This window comes from Netta rufina, assembly GCF_964035555.1.
Source record: "Netta rufina genome assembly, chromosome: 8".
Classification (NCBI taxonomy): Eukaryota; Metazoa; Chordata; class Aves; order Anseriformes; family Anatidae; genus Netta; species Netta rufina.
Genome location: NC_140131.1, coordinates 22,710,673 through 22,726,111, shown reverse-complemented (window position 1 = coordinate 22,726,111; position 15,439 = coordinate 22,710,673). Strand labels below are relative to the sequence as shown.

At 46.3% G+C, this 15,439-nt stretch overlaps 2 protein-coding genes across 7 annotated transcripts in view; both read right to left on the bottom strand.

Annotated features, from left to right (window-relative positions):
* Positions 1–1,198: 1,198 nt before the first annotated feature.
* Positions 1,199–4,300, bottom strand: FASLG (Fas ligand; the record flags this gene model as incomplete). Its single annotated transcript, XM_084291320.1, has 4 exons — positions 1,199–2,135; positions 2,580–2,633; positions 3,573–3,618; positions 3,911–4,300. 4 exons carry the CDS (start codon positions 4,298–4,300, stop codon positions 1,741–1,743), a joined length of 885 nt encoding a protein of 294 aa, XP_084147446.1. The 3' UTR covers positions 1,199–1,740.
* Positions 4,301–13,460: 9,160 nt separating this feature from the next.
* SUCO (SUN domain containing ossification factor) overlaps positions 13,461–15,439 on the bottom strand; it is a 40,315-nt gene continuing 38,336 nt past the window's right edge. For 5 of the 6 annotated variants that reach the window (XM_084291305.1, XM_084291306.1, XM_084291302.1 and 2 more), the window contains one exon: positions 13,461–15,406. In XM_084291305.1, the coding sequence (XP_084147431.1) occupies positions 14,960–15,406 (447 nt within the window). In that variant the 3' untranslated portion in view covers positions 13,461–14,959. The remainder of the gene's footprint in view (positions 15,407–15,439) is intronic. The other variant, XM_084291307.1, reaches the window with a different exon arrangement.

Below are 15,439 nucleotides of genomic sequence, written 5' to 3'. Positions count from 1 at the left end.
AAAGATGAGGCACCACAGCCTTTCTGTACTGCCCAGTAGCAACACGGCAGGTGGCACTGAGGTTAACACATGCAACGGAAGAGCTTCACAGACCACTTCATGGGCCCTGGAGTCAGCGAATGCTATCCAACACCAAGCACCTCTTTCCTTGCCCTTCAGACTGCCACGTGAAGTGCTGCTGGGGCTGGCAGGCATGTGAAGGAGCACTGGGGCTTTAGGGGATGGCAGCACTTGTGCTCAGCAATGAGTGTCTGACTTGCTTCCAAAGCTCTTCCACACCTCGCTGAGACCTGGAGGAAAAATGATCTGGGGACAGGGGAGAGGCTTGTATCCAGCTCCAAACACCACAGCACACCATCTCCAGCACGTGGGGAAGATCTCCCAGCCACCCACATCCAGAACAGAGCTCCCAAAACAGACCCAAAACAATGTTTCAGAAGCACAGCAGATCTTCTCAAAATGTTTCCCACCTACATTTCTCTCCACACCAGCTCAGGCTTGAATTTCCAGATTAGCCCCCCTCCCTGATAGCCAAACAGGGCTTGGGAAACTCGGTCTGAGCTGCCCACCTCATCAGTCCTGATCCAACACTTTGGTTTTCCCAGAGCTCTGTGACAAGGAGCAAAGTGGAGTCAAGCTGCCAGATTTCTCCCATGCTGCTGCAGAAAGAGCAGGGTCCTGGACCCTGACCCAAGGCCTTCAGGGCCAAATGAGGAGAGGACAGTGCTGTTTTCTAGAAAAATATATCTTTATTTACCATCTCTGTTTTGCTCAGGAGACACTCATACGGGGGCCATGCTAGGGGCAGCCAGGGCCAGGTCTCCACAGAGGGCCTGAGGCACCGTAAAGGCAGGAAGGGGCTGGAGCCACTGTTTTCACTTCAGGCTCCACTGCCCTCCACTGCCACGTTGCTCAGGTCTTGTCAGTGAGTTGGGCTGACATGTGGGGGGCACCTGGCCTCCCAGCCATCCCCCCACAGTGTGGAGAGGAGCCAGCCAGATCATGGTTTCTCAACAGGGCTGGGACCCCCTCACGGCGCTACCACTTCCAGAACATTCCTTGTGAAGCTGTCAGGGCAATTTAAATAAAGGGGGTTGAAAGCATTTTCTGGAAAGGGAATAGTCCATAATTTAACACAAAAACAAGTCTATCCCACTTAGCAAGCCACCTGGCAGGTGGCTATCTGTCAGACGGCAATTACAGTGCCAAATGCCCAGGCAGGGCAGACAGGACACTGCTTGGGGCAAGGAGTCTGAGGTTGCTCCCATACCACCCCCTGTGGTGTGGCACTGCATGGTCCAAGCTTGAGGGGCCTCCTCAATGGCATCCAGCTGTCCCCACACGCGTGCTGGCCCAAGCTCCCTGGGGGCACAACACCACGTGTAGGCCAAAGCCACTGAGGCCCCAGCGCCTTCTCAGGTAGCACAGCCTTCTTGAGCAAGTAGTGAGTTTCAACAGCATCTTTGATGCTCCACATTTTTGGTTTGTCATTTTACTCAGAGGAGGAAAACGTGTGATTCTCTTCAGGTCATCACAGGAGCCTAGGTGCTTCCCAGAGGCCTGGTTTCGAGCTTTTACCAGTCACTTGAGCCCACTCATGCAGATGGCCATAACATGGTTCCTTCTTCCTAGCGAGAAACCCTGGCTTGGCATGGGGCTGCTGCCTCTCAAGCAGCCCTTACCTCCTGTGCATGCCTGGGAGAGTTGGGGCTGCTGCCAGCCATGCTCCAACAGTGCCATTTAAAGCTTGAATAAGCCAAAGAATGTCTTGGATTCCTCAAAATTAACCAGAGAGATTTTGGAGACATTGACATACAGACTGTCCCTCTCCCTGAGCTTGAATAAAGCCCCCAGGTAGCTTTTCCGGGCCCACATTTTCTGATTTGCACAGTAATTGATGTATTTGTCCTCCATCAGCACGTGGCTGCCTGGCGAGGCCGGATTTGTCTTGTAGACGACATGGCTCAACATCTGGCTGCTGCAGATGCTTCCTCGGAAGAGCACGTTGGAGTACACGTAGTACAGGCCAGTCTCGTTGATCACGAGGCCCTGGTTGCGGTACTGAATGCCGTTAGTGAAAGCATGGCCGGAGACAGGCTCCCACTCCAAAGGGAGGTCCCGCTGCGATGGGTTTCCTGGAAGCCGAAAGGAGAGAGGCAATGCAGTAAGTACAAGCATTAAGGTGTCTTTTTATAAGTTATACCTGATGTCACAACAAGTCAGCTGCTTTCTGTGTCCTTTTCGTGAAAATGTCTGTTCCAACCTTGGGGAGGTGGGAGCCCTCACCTGCTGTGTGCTCACCTGGTGCTGAGCTGCTTCTGAAAGCTCTCTGCCCAACACACTCCACAGACAAAACAAAGCCCAACCGAAAAACTAGAGCTCTCATTGCAGAGCCTGAATAAGGGGAAGATTTTAGCTGTGGGAGTAACTTCCAGCTGCCAGAGCACACACATTACACCAAGGGAAACTGAGAAAGCCTGTATGAGGCAGCTCCTTACAACTATAACCAGGCTGCCCTCTCCCCCCAGCCACGTGCCCCATCCTCTGCTCCCACATCTTGCTGGGCCCTCAGCACATACCTGTTAAGTGTGCTGCTTTCCTCACTTCCTTTTTTGCTGCCTGTCTCTCCTGCCCTGCATGAAAATAGAGAAGGCATTAGCTATGTGCTCCATGGAAAAGCCAGCCCGGAGAGCAGAAGGGAGGTGCCCATGAAGCTGAAATGGTGCAGATTCACAGCAGCACAAGGCTGTGAATTAATGTAAAGAGACAGAGAGGTGCTCAGACAAATACTGCAGGGAAATAGGAAGATTTAAAAAAAAAAAAAAAAAAAAAAAAACACTGAAGTAAAAGATTTAGACATGACCAAAAGCAAAGGGAAGAACAAAAAGAGCAAAGAGAGAGTTTTCATCTTAAAATGGCTTCATCAGTGGGCTTAAGCAGAAGCCTAAATTTAGAGACATTTCTAGGTTCTTTGGCAAGTTTCAATTTCACTGAAATGACATTTTGTAAGAGAAAAAACACCATGTAATGAGGTTCTTCTCAACTAGTTTTGGTTGCAGTGAGACTGCATACCAAAAAAATTTAGGAAAAAATAAGTTTCCTTCTCAAGGGTGCGAGTGAATCCCCCACCCCCAAAGAAAACGAAACCCTGTACGTCATCCCAAAATCTTAACAAGCGAGGAGACAAAGCAGAAATGTGTGGTGCCCATATTGGTTCTTTGTTCTCCTTGTTCCATGCACATTGTTGCTGAGTGTTAAGACAGCCAGAATTCATTTTCACAGCAGAGTCCCCCCGTACCATTGCCCCACTAGGGCCCGGGAGCCCCAAGGCAGAGGCAGACTGCCCCGGGACACGTTGTTCACACCACCAAGCACTCCAGCAGGCAGGGTGCAGGACTCCTTCGCCATACCCCAGAGATAAAGCTCTCCTTTAGCCAAGCAAATAAAGGGAGCACTTTCAGAGCATCAGAGCTGCAACCCCACCTTTGTCCCTTAACAAGAGGAGGAAAGAATTTGACAGGAGCATTTGCAGACGCAGGAATGGAGGCGTTCCTCTGCCTACATCAACTCACCTATGAGCTTCTCCAGAGCTGGAGGGATGTGTTCAGTGCTGGCAGACTGTCAAAAAAGAAGAGCGACAAGCTCTCTTAGCAGGGTGAGAGCATAAGGGCATCATCTAGATGCAGCCAAAGACTATCTTCAACAATGGTTCAGGCAGAGCTGGAAGGTGGGAAGAACCATACAGGGAGAGAGACCCTGCAGCACTCAACCAAGACATCCAGATATATCACAGTCACCAACAGAGCAGTCCTCCACAGCAATGAACAGCCCCACTCACACTGGTGAGGCAGACACATTGCTGCCACCAACTTTTCCCCACAGCCTCTGCAGGTAGCCAGCCAAACTTTACCTCTCTGAGTTCTGCCAGTTGCTTCTCCAGATGGAAAATCTGAAACATGCTCAGCCCCACTCCAGTCAGGGCCATCAGGATCAGCAAGGAGATCACCAGGAAGCCGATGCTGCTCCTTTCCCTGGTGCTCTTTGGCTTTCTCCTCCGATCAGGTACCGGTGGTGGGAAGGGAGCAATAGGGGGTGCCGGAGGGCAGGAGGTACTGGTGTTGGCACAGCCGTCCACCCAAAATATTTGTGGGTACACGTAGTTCAAGTTCTGCTGCATGGCTGGGAGTGGGATGGGCTGGACGTGCTTTGCGTGATCTTCCATGTGGCAGCCAAAAACTGCTGGGGCTGGCCCAGACTGAGCCCTGGGGGAAGACCCAGCTCTGCTTTTATATGCCTGCATCACTCCAGCAGTGAACACCCAGCTCAGATGCTGCAGAACTCTATGAAAGCCTCAAGCAGAAATAGCAAACCCCCAAAAGCTTCCGCCCTCATCTGCAAGTTCGGGGCATCCGCCTGCTCCTCCCACACAGCGGCAGCATGCACACACAGCGGGACGAAGCCAGTGGCAGACGGCGCTCGCACAACACAAGCCTCGGGAAGCAGGTGCACCCAGCGAAGTGCTAGCAGCACACCCGAGGGCTGTGCTGGCAGCCAGGGGCTGAGTAATCAGCCCAGCACACACCCACCAGCCAGCCACCCTTTCCAGCAGCCCACTCAGGCAGAGGCAGTTGCTTTTCCACTGTGGTGTTCTGCACCACAGGCAGAGGGAAGAAAGACTCTTCTGCTTCTGGCACCCTGCACAAGAAGCAGAGCTGAGTACAATCTCCTCGGCAAAAGGATGAAGACCTGATCCCAAGTACATCTGCAGGCACTCAAGTATTACTTCATTTTACAGAGGACAAATTACTGCTTTCTACCGTATCCCACCTTGTCTGCTCCCTATGGCACAAATCCTGGGTATAGTTTCACATAAACCCTGGTTCCAGACACCATCCCACTGTTACAAACCAATGCAATCGACAAGAAGAAGATATTGTTGGTGTTGCAGCCTCAGCAGAGCTGCCCCAGCACTAACAGCCCAAGCACAGCCAGTGCCGTGGGCTGCCTGCACCACACCAAATCGCTGAGGGGCACTGGGCAGACTGAACCAGCAGTGCACTGTAGCACCAGAAACATCACCCTGGGGCAAAAGCAGGCTCTTCCAGCAGCTTCTGCTGCCACACTTACCTCTGCAAATGCTATCTCTAATCCCACAGCCCTCTTGAAGCATCAGAGAGGGAAGGACTGGTGTGTGTTTGTTTTTAAATCTTCTCTTCATGACAACGGTGAGTGCTGCAGCAGGACCTAACCTTGGTGAGAGACTCACGATTAAGCCTGGGATAGATGCCGAGCTACACACCTTCATAGAATTTCTCTTACCCTTCAAGAAAGGATCCAGAGTTTGGGCCACGCTGGAAGGACAAAATCACGAGGAGAGACAAGAACATTTTTATTTCTCAGTTTAAGGCTTCGTTGGCCACAGATATCTAAATGGTGGTAATGTGATTTCCCATAGATTTACAGGCACTCTCAGAACACTGTCCATAGCGATTTGCTCTTCCATTTCACAGATGCGTGTACTTGTAGGGGACAGTATTGAAAAAAGGAAATGCCTAACGCAAGAACAAAACTGGAGTTTTGTCTCTTGTGGCTTAAGAAAGCAGCCCCAACACGGAGGCTTTGATCTGGAACATCAAAACCTGGCGTTTGAGGACAGCACACTTCAACAACATACGCACACTGGTTTCTCCAAAGCAAGGGCTGAGCTGTGCCTCCAACCGCACCACTAACAGTCAGATGTGCCCTCAAAGCCCTGCACCACCAGCCACCCCACTGCTTTTTGAAGATGTTCACCACAGCCGCTTGCTGAAGTGATGATCCTCAGCATGAATAGTTTCAGCAGCCTGTCTGAATCTTCCTCGTACTTCTAGGTTTCTAGACATAAAAGTAGCACAAATCCACTTCCAGCAGTTCACACCTGGTCATGCCTACCTTCAACATAGAACAACAAGGACAATGGCACCACCATACCTGTGTTTTTTTTTTTGCAACATGGACCATGCACGCCACTGGAGCTGGAGCCCCTCAACTGCTTTAAAATACAATAATGGCCCAAGGAGCAAGGACCAAAGCCCAGTACTTCCTGAGTCTCCAAATACTCTCATGAAACAGGGTCACCTCTGCCTCTCCTCCACCGGGATGCTTATAGGTCTTCAGGCTGAGCCCCCACCTTTTTCTGACATTTCACCACAGACAGCTCATCCTGGTGGGATTGTGGGCACATGAGCAGGCTCTCTTAAATGTCACAAGTGCACTTATCAGTCACCCACTGTTTCCTATTTTCACAAAGATGACTTTTTTTTTAATGGGTGGGTGAATTAATGAAAGCCGGGAATCAAAATTTAGGCAAGGTTGTTCTCACCCAAAATACTGGTCAGGGACAGCTGAGCAGTAAAAAAGGACATAAGGACAAAAGGGGTGTCCAATTTTGTCTCTCTGCCAGAAGATCACCAATTGTAAACACTTTCCATACCCTTTATCAGAGGATCATGTATGGCAAAATCAGCAAAAACGCAAGGAATTAATCTGTTACACAGATTAAAAAAATGGTAACTTGTTAAGAAGAATTCTTTCCTCCAGCTCCCTTTGCCTCCAGAGGAAAGGTGGGAGTTCTTATTAGCAATACACAGCACCATGCTAAAGTTTGTACTGACAGCAAATAGAATCAGGCAGCAGCTAAGAAATACAGATACAAGTTCATATCAGTAGGTTTAAAGACTAAATAACACATTTATATATGCATATATTATCTCAAGGAAAGCAGAACTTGAATAATGATCTAGATCTAATACTTGACAGAAAAATAAAATTAAGTTCGGTGTGAACCGCTGCGTAGGAGGAAGACATCAAGGTTCTGTACAGATACACATCTGAAAGCAATTAATAAATATTTCCTATTATAGCACTGACTATTGGAAATGCTAAAAAGCAACTATTGAGAGCCCACAAGGCTGCATAAATTACACCCAAGACCAACTGAAGAAGTGGTTAAGAAGCATTCAGAAAGACAGCATTCAAAGCCAAGGGTGCGTTGGTTTCAGAACATTAACCCGAAAGCCAAGAGAGGCAATTAGTACAAAACCAGTAAGTGCCAGCCACATAGGGCAGGAGAGATGCACCCCATTAACGCTCCCTTATGAGTATCTTGGATAAAGCAAGCAGAGCACCATCCAGGAAAAGGCTTCTGATTTCACTCCAGGCGTTTTCCTCTATACTGTGCTAGTTGAACACCTTTCCCCCAGAGCTAGGAAATAATTTTATTAACTGCAAGTAATATTTGCAGATTAAAATAACTGATAAGACAGTGCCAAAAAGAAAAACACGAGAACAGAGAATTCAATCAGAAGAAAGCAAGCCTAGGAACACAGACTGCAGATCCAACTCTTTAGATAGCAAATAACATCCAAGAAATTAGAAATAAAGCACAGGTCTGAAAGCAACACAGAGAGGCTGCCCAGCTGGACATGAGCTTGCAGCAGGGAAAGGACACAGGGGCCATGGGTATGAGCTTACACATAGCACCAGGCTAACTGGGAAGATACAGACAGTCCCACAACTCATGTTACAAGTTCATATTCAACTTCAGAGGGGTTCAGGAAGGAGCTGCAATAACTGCCAGACAGCAAAGGTGTTTGGTTCATTCAAGAACAGAGTGGCATGGACAGACAGCACAAGAAAATCTGTAAAGAGAGACGAGATTTCTATCAGCAGAGGGTTCTTATCTCACAGAAAAAGCCTTTCTAAAGAGCCACTAACTGGAAGCCAAAGCCGAGGGAGATAGCATTTATAACAAAAAAAAGGATTTATTTTTGACTGAACAGTAGAATGGAAGCTTGGGAAAAAAACTGCTTCCACACATACTATTATCTTCACCCACTGAAGCCTTTAAGGGGTGCAGAAGACACCAGAACTCCCAGAACTCACCCAGCACTGCCAGATCTCTGTGCCACTGAGCAAAGGGCCCACCACCAGCCCTGCACTGCCCTGACTCTGGAGATAGGCAGTGGTCAGGTTTAACAACCCACATAGGTGATAATTGAGTGTGCCAGCCCTGAGGGTCCTGCACAGCCCCTTAGGTTGTCCAGTAAGGCAGGAGGGCAGGGGAAGGCACACGGATTGGAGCCCAGCTGCCATTCCTGCCCCAGCATCACACAGCATCCCACAGGTTGTGCGACCTTGTGGTGAGCGCTGACATCTTAGTGCTGTTTCTTTATTACATGGTTTTAACAGCTCCATTTTCCCAGGGGAAGGTGATGCTTTTCATTTCCTCAACGGTCACTCTTTGCTAGAAGCACGAGGCAGGTGTAAAGATGTGGCCTCGTTGCCCACAGCCCACTAGGGAGACATTCACATTCACACAAGAGCAGATTTCAAAACCCATCTCTGAAAGCTCTGGCCTGGCATTGCCATATTAAGGCCCTCTTCCAGCAAGCAAGAGGTTTTGTTCTCTCGTTCATCAAGTACGTGCAAACTGCACCATGATCCCAACAAGTGGGCAGCAGCCCTGGGTTCGGCAGGAGAGGTACAGGGCTCTGCAGGGCCCTTCTGCCTGGGACCTGAGGCAGGAGAGAATCGAGCAGGGGAAAGAGCCAAAGCAGCTCAAAAGGGAATTGAAAGCAGAGTAAGATTTCGTTTCTTTTGATTGCATCTGTAATAAAAGAAAGGGAACGAAGTACAGAGGTTATGAGGTAATGGGATCAATTGCTTGAATATACAGGAAAGAAAAAAGCAGGTTATTAAACATCGTACGATAACTTAGTCATGAAAGAAAATGGAACAAGATGCTGTGGCCGCTCAGAGGTTGCGAGGAAGACCACAGTGAACACACAGATGTTGATTTCCCGTCAATAACTGCATTCACAAACCCTTCACGTGGGATCAACACTGCCTCACGCTGCCAGTGCATCAGCCAGCCTCAGCCCTGGAAAATGCCAGCTGGTTCTGCTGGCCTACGTGGCTGGGTCGGTATTTGACCATTTTACTCCTCCTTGGGAACAGCCATTTTCAGCCTATTAAAAAAATAAAATGAGATCTACCAGTCCTCACCAACTTCCCCCAGGCTCACCCCTCAGCTCTGCATCACTGAGCAAATTCAGCCCCACATTTGTGCTGCCCACAGCCACGTCCCATCTCATTACAGACACCTCGACACCCATGTCCCACATCAGCCAAATTCCCAAAACACTGAGGGACCTGCAGCTGACATCCCTGAGATGTAATCTTGAGCTACAGGTAGTTTTCTGGGCTGTGTGTACAACCCTGAAATTTCAGCAGTAACTGTGTCAAGTTGTGGCTAATAAGAGAGATTCATTAACTGCTTCAAGCTCTTTTCCTGAAAAGTCACAGACAGGGATTCTTGTTCTCAGTGACTTCGTAGAGGGCCCAGCAGCTGGACATAGCCTCCAGCCACCAGATCTAACAAAGGAAAAAATACCCTCAGGGTGGCAAACATTTATTTTCCATTGCTAGCTCCAGAAGGCACAGAATTATCTTAATCTCCAGTCCTCATCAAAAGACCTTCCTCTCATCTGTAACTTAGTAAGTGACCTACGAAAAGCAGCATGGTGAGACCAGTTGCAGTAGGAGAAACAGCAGTAAAGCAGCAGAAAGCTCCTTGGCAGCTCTTAAAATTATCATTTTCAAATGAAGGACTACATGGGAAAGATTCCTGATTTTCACCATCCTTTCCTAAGCTAGCACTTTAGCTAAACAAGGCCTGGGAACATTCTCTCTTCTCAAACTGATACAAACCCCCAGATTTTCTTAGCAATACCTGATGCTGTTCGACACTCAGGGTTTCCACGAGATGAGACACGCTGCTTGGAGGATGCCTACCCACAGCACTTTGTGGTCAGACCTCTACACTTTAATTGTTCCAAATGAAGTGGAACATGTTTGTACTAATTAAGTGAAGCTTGTTAAGCTGTTCCATCTCATCTCACATGGCAAGCTGGCAAAAGCAGAAGCCACCATAGAGGCACCTCAGACTGTAGTTCTCTTCCTACCAATACCACCACAACAGCTAGCAGACTTTGCATATTTTAAAAATACTGGATTTCCACTGATGCTTAATGTATACAGCCTAAATACCTTCTGCTGGCAGATATGGCTAGTAATGTGTTTATACAGTGCATGTTTGTGACTATCCATCCTCTGATGGAAACATTTGCAGTGCAAAGAGATCAGAAAGTGCTCCAAGTGCTTCTGCGTGCAACAGATTTTCTAACAGGAAACGGCTCCCTTCGCTGCGACAGGCTTCTTAAGGTAATCCCCGGAGCTGTTCGCTGAGTGTTGTGGTTTGTCTGAGGTTGCAGCAGAGCTCAGGTGGCTCCAACAGCTCCACAAAACCTCCCAGTGGCATCCTGGAGAAGAGTCCACCCCCAGCACACACAGCACAGCTGTGCCCTAGGGAGCTGAAAGATGAGACCTCTGCATTGTAATGTCATCAACAGCTGCACTTCTCACTATACCAGCTGCTGCCAAAGCCACCTACCAAGTAATAACTTACAGGGAGATGTGCTTTAATGAAAAAAAATTCTCATGGCTATTCCAATACAGCTGTTTGTTTTTTGAAGTTATGCATTATACTGAATAAACTTTGCACAATCTGACTCAAAGCCCTCTAGAAATCATAATGAAGACCAGGAGGTCATGCCTAGTTCGTAACCGGTTGGTTGGAAAAAGGAGTTGTGTTTTTAAAGCAGGGCATCTTGCGTTTGTAACAGTTTAAAGGGTAGCAAAGTCTTCCTCTGCCATGGACTGCCCAGCAGCTGGACGCTCATCTCTTCCCTGCACATCTGAAACCTCAGGAGCAGGAGGCAGACTGTCTCCTGTTGGGACAGCAACTGCAGCAGCCCAAAAGGATAGGTCCTGCGACAGCTGCCAGCACTCCAAGGGGAAACCTGAGAAAACACAGCACCCTTCCTGCCCCACCTGTGGAAAAGAGGCAAGCAAGACAGGTGCTTGAGCAAGCCATTAACCCCCAGAGACTTGCCTCTTGCCAATTCTGTGATTGTTCCCAAGGAGCAGTAATGCAGCCCTCACCGCTTAGAACACAAACCTGATTTCTTGGTATTTCGCACCAAGAATCGCCCAACCTGAAATATCACAAGATAGACGAGGCCTCCTTTTAAGTACTCACGATGCCACAGGAATTTGTCAAGCTTTATGAGCCACCTTCATCTCTATATAGATTATGACCAATTTAGGAGAGGCTTGATTTCAAAGAATCAGGTTTTGAAAGCTAGTCGATGTGACACTAATAAGACCAAAATGGGAAGTAAAAAATGACTCAAGAGCCCACATGAAAGGGTTACATTAAGCAAATAAGAACTTGACTTTAGGAGTGTGCCCTTTTTTTTTAAAAATAAAAAAGTGGTTACAAATAATTTAAAGCAGCAAGCAGAGCAAGAGGAAGCTGTGGTTCAGTCTCCATCCTATTGCCAGAGGCAAACACACCAGTTCACAACAGCACAAGCAGGTCAGTAGGTTCCTCAAATGCTTTTTCAGTGGTTGAAGCACGTAGTAGTTGATGTGAAAGTTTAGACCTGGACATAGTTGAAATGCTTAGGTAACACGAGAATATGGAAAGTTGATCGTTGATTGACACGCACCAGATCCTATGACAGATGAACTCCACTGTTAGCAGCAATGACTCTTGTCAATCTCCACTGACTCAGCACCAAAAAAAAAAAAAAAGCTGACTTTTTTTTAAAAATAACAGGTGCCCAGGCTTCTGTTAGCTGGGTACTTAAAACAAGTCTGCACTGTGGGCAATGCTTTTACTCCCTCCCCATCACACCAGATGAATGCACACAAGCTTCTGTAGACATAGAGTCCAGAGGCACCATTTCTTAAGAACAATAATGAGCTTTCAGGACAGTGAATCTACACAGCTAAATGATGTTATGCGTTTTTTATACTGATTTTGTGGGATACTTTCAGAAGAGTGAATACTATGAGGTCTTCCCAAGACAGTTTTGAAACATGGGAGCCTGAGTGAGAATTATTTCTGACCCTGTTAGCTACCACTTACAGTAACTGCCACATCTCCAGCGTGAATTGCAAGCCACGTGGCCTCAAACCATACGCCTGAAACAGAGCTCTGCTCTATTTTAGATGTACATTATTTCCATAGCATGTGCCCTATATGTTCATTACATGACAAGCTTTATTGGTGGTATTTTATTATTTTTTTTTTTCTCCACGGAATGCATCAACTTCTTAGATCTCTAAGCCCTGCCCAACTTTAGGGCAGATTGCAGGGAATAAAGGAAGAGTGATTTAGTTTCACACCTGAAATTGTTGACTTGGAAACTTGAACATATACTTGGAAATTAAACACTCACTGCCTACTCAAACTTACCAGCACCTAAGGTATAAAACAGACTACATCAGCAAAAGAACATAAAAAATGCATTTCAGCTCAAGGCTAAATATCACGTTCCCAAAAGATAACGAGGATGAGTACATAAAATGTTTTTAGAAACAATTCTTGCATGAGGAAGCACAGCAAAGTGCTGCTAATTCCTAAATCATAATTTCCATGTAATCTTCATGGACAGCTCTCCAGTGCTGTGAGGAAATTCAGTCTAGGGAAAATCAATTGAAAAAAAAGGACAAGAGTTACCTATTCCAATAAAACAGAAAAAGATGATGAGGAAGGTTTCCAGCCCTCTATGTAACACCACAGTTCCAGAAAAGCTCAGGATTCACAAAGCCTTCAAGTAGCTGCTTCCATGAAACTTAACATGCCATGGAGCTATATGCTCACACCATATAGTTGATAAATATATATGATCATCACTGGTTTAACACTTTTTTCCCCTCATCTAATGCTTAAAGGCGAGCAGCAACCAAGGGTAAATAAAAACCCCTACCAAAGACACATTTGACACCAGCATATTGCATCATGACTCATTTGGCCTCATTCTATACCTATCAGCATACTTGAGGTCTCTCATGGGAAGGTCATTAAATGGGCTTTTCTAAGAATTCAGAAGCGTCCAACTTCAGCCGAGTCTTAGTGGTGAGAATTCTTACTGATGCGAAGAGCTCAGTAACAGCCAGGGCAGTAAAGGAAAGCAGACTTCCTAAAAGTGACGTGTCAAAAGGAAGGAAGGTAATTTAAAACAAAAAAACCCACACCAGGAAAAATCACCCCCCACAAAAGCAGTCTCCATCCTGCACCAAACCCCACATGCAATTTGTTTTAACTTCATCACAGGGAGTGCTATGAGTCAAGAGAAATTAGCACTGAGAAAGTCTCATTTGAGAAAAGGGCTGAGAAGGGGCTGGACATCCAGCGAGCATGGCATTGGGCTGCACACAGCACTGCTGTGCTTGCTACAAATGGTTCCATGTGTCCTGGTTCTGTATGGAAATTTAAAGACTACTCCTTCTCAGAGGTAAAATTAAGCTACAAGTTTGATTATCAAAGGAAAAGTACCACTACATTAAAGACAAAGTGTTCAGATTTATTTGGAAATTCACAGTTTCTAATGGCACTACAGCTCTGTAGTTACATACTCTTGTTCCACAACATCGTATGCCGCACTCAGGTGGTGTGTATTTTCCTCATTCAGGTTTGAAACCCTTTTGAATTCATGTTCAACAAGTCTGATTCATGTGCTCCGACTGGCTAATTGTGCAGATCAAATCCAAAAGTACATCACCCTAAAGTATTCATAAACTAACAAGAAAGCAGCAAAAAAAACAAAGGCTTTAAATAAGTCACATTACATACAATACCCAGGAAAGGCATTAGATCTGTTAAAAAGGGTACCACTAAAAGTGCTCAATAAGTTAACTTATTTTTTACAACATGAACCTGTAACATTTGCCAAAAGGAGTAACCTTTTGTTCCACTCACTCAGATACATACAGCATTTTACCAATCACGCACTCTATAGTATCCAAATATACAGTCACAGTCAAAATAAAAAACACTTGGATATGAAAATACCAACCATACAAACACTGCACATTTGTTAGCCAATACAAAAGCAAACGTCATGGAAATACCCACTTGGAACCAACCTGACGGGGTAGACTTCGAGGCTTTGCAAACTCAACGCATCCAGAACTGGCTTGGAAAGCACCGCCAGCTGCACCAACTCATCCTCGCATTCTTCAGCTGAGCTTTCCCCTAAACTCTTCACACAGAAACAGTGAGCACTCCCCATTCATCTCTCCTGGAGAACTACAGCAGTCAGTTTAGGTAACAAACGCATTTGTCAGCGTAAGATCCCAGCGTACACAAGAAATGCTACAGAGGAACTGTCATTCATTCAGTACTTCTGACTACAGCTCTGATTTGTAACGGAAGGTGGAGATAAATCTAACTACTAACCCTAGTGAGACACTTTTCTCAACTGAGTTTGCAAAACCGGGATTTAGTCAGGCAAGTCCACCTATTAGTATTTTTACAGTATCCAGTCCACATTACTGAGTCCAGCTGAAGGCCAACACATGTCCCTTTACAGCACTGTAGTGTTGCATCTTCAAAAAAAGCTAGAGAAATTACAAAATAAATCAAATGACAAACAATTGTATCTCCCCTCTTCCAGTGGCATTATAAATAGACAAAAGGCACATAAATATGGGAAGGTGCAAGAAATAGGAACAAAGCTGAAGGAAGAGGATTAGGCTTTTATCCCTATTCCACCCAACAAACTGGGTTTCAAAAAATCTCCGCCCCAGGAACTGTGAAAAAACCTTTATAAAATGAACCCTGCCCTCCCTCCCCCCCCAAGATGTTCTCATAGGAAATTATCAGCCTTGTAAAGCTGCAGCTTATAGCCAAGATTGACACAATCCCATCTATTTAAAAAGGCAGAAACCAAATTTCTGAATACTTTCCAATTAGTTGAGCTCTTCGTCTCCCACCATCCTCCCACAGAATACCACAGACTGTTCTCAAATGAACAAACACTCTCCTGTTTGAGAAGTTCAGCTAGTTTTAGATGTGTCCAGAAACTGCCGTGACACCAAGTGCTCCCACTGTTATCTCTTTGTTTCCTTTGATTATGTCATGCAGGCTTGGCATTGACCCTGACTTAGTCTGTATTAGAGTTTTTATGAGCTTCCCTTGGTCTGAAACTTTAGACCGTCTTCGCTTTATAGCCCTCTTCTCAGTTTTTGTCTTTTGGGTTTGTCCATTGCACAGACTCGTACAAGCTGAAATGCCACAGAAATAAGACTCCTCAGACTGCGATGACGTTTCTGAGCTTCCCTCAGACGGAGGCCCTTTATACGAAGAGTGATAAACTTCCCCAATGTTAGAGAAGTCCCTCTGGTTTGTAAACGGCTTCCTTCCTTTTATTTCCCCATTGGCTACAGGATGCAGAGGCTCTGCCGTCGGCTTGATAGTCTCTATCTTTTCACTTTTGTATTTGCAACGCTTTTTCTGAAACCACAAATAAAAAGAGAAACAGTCAGC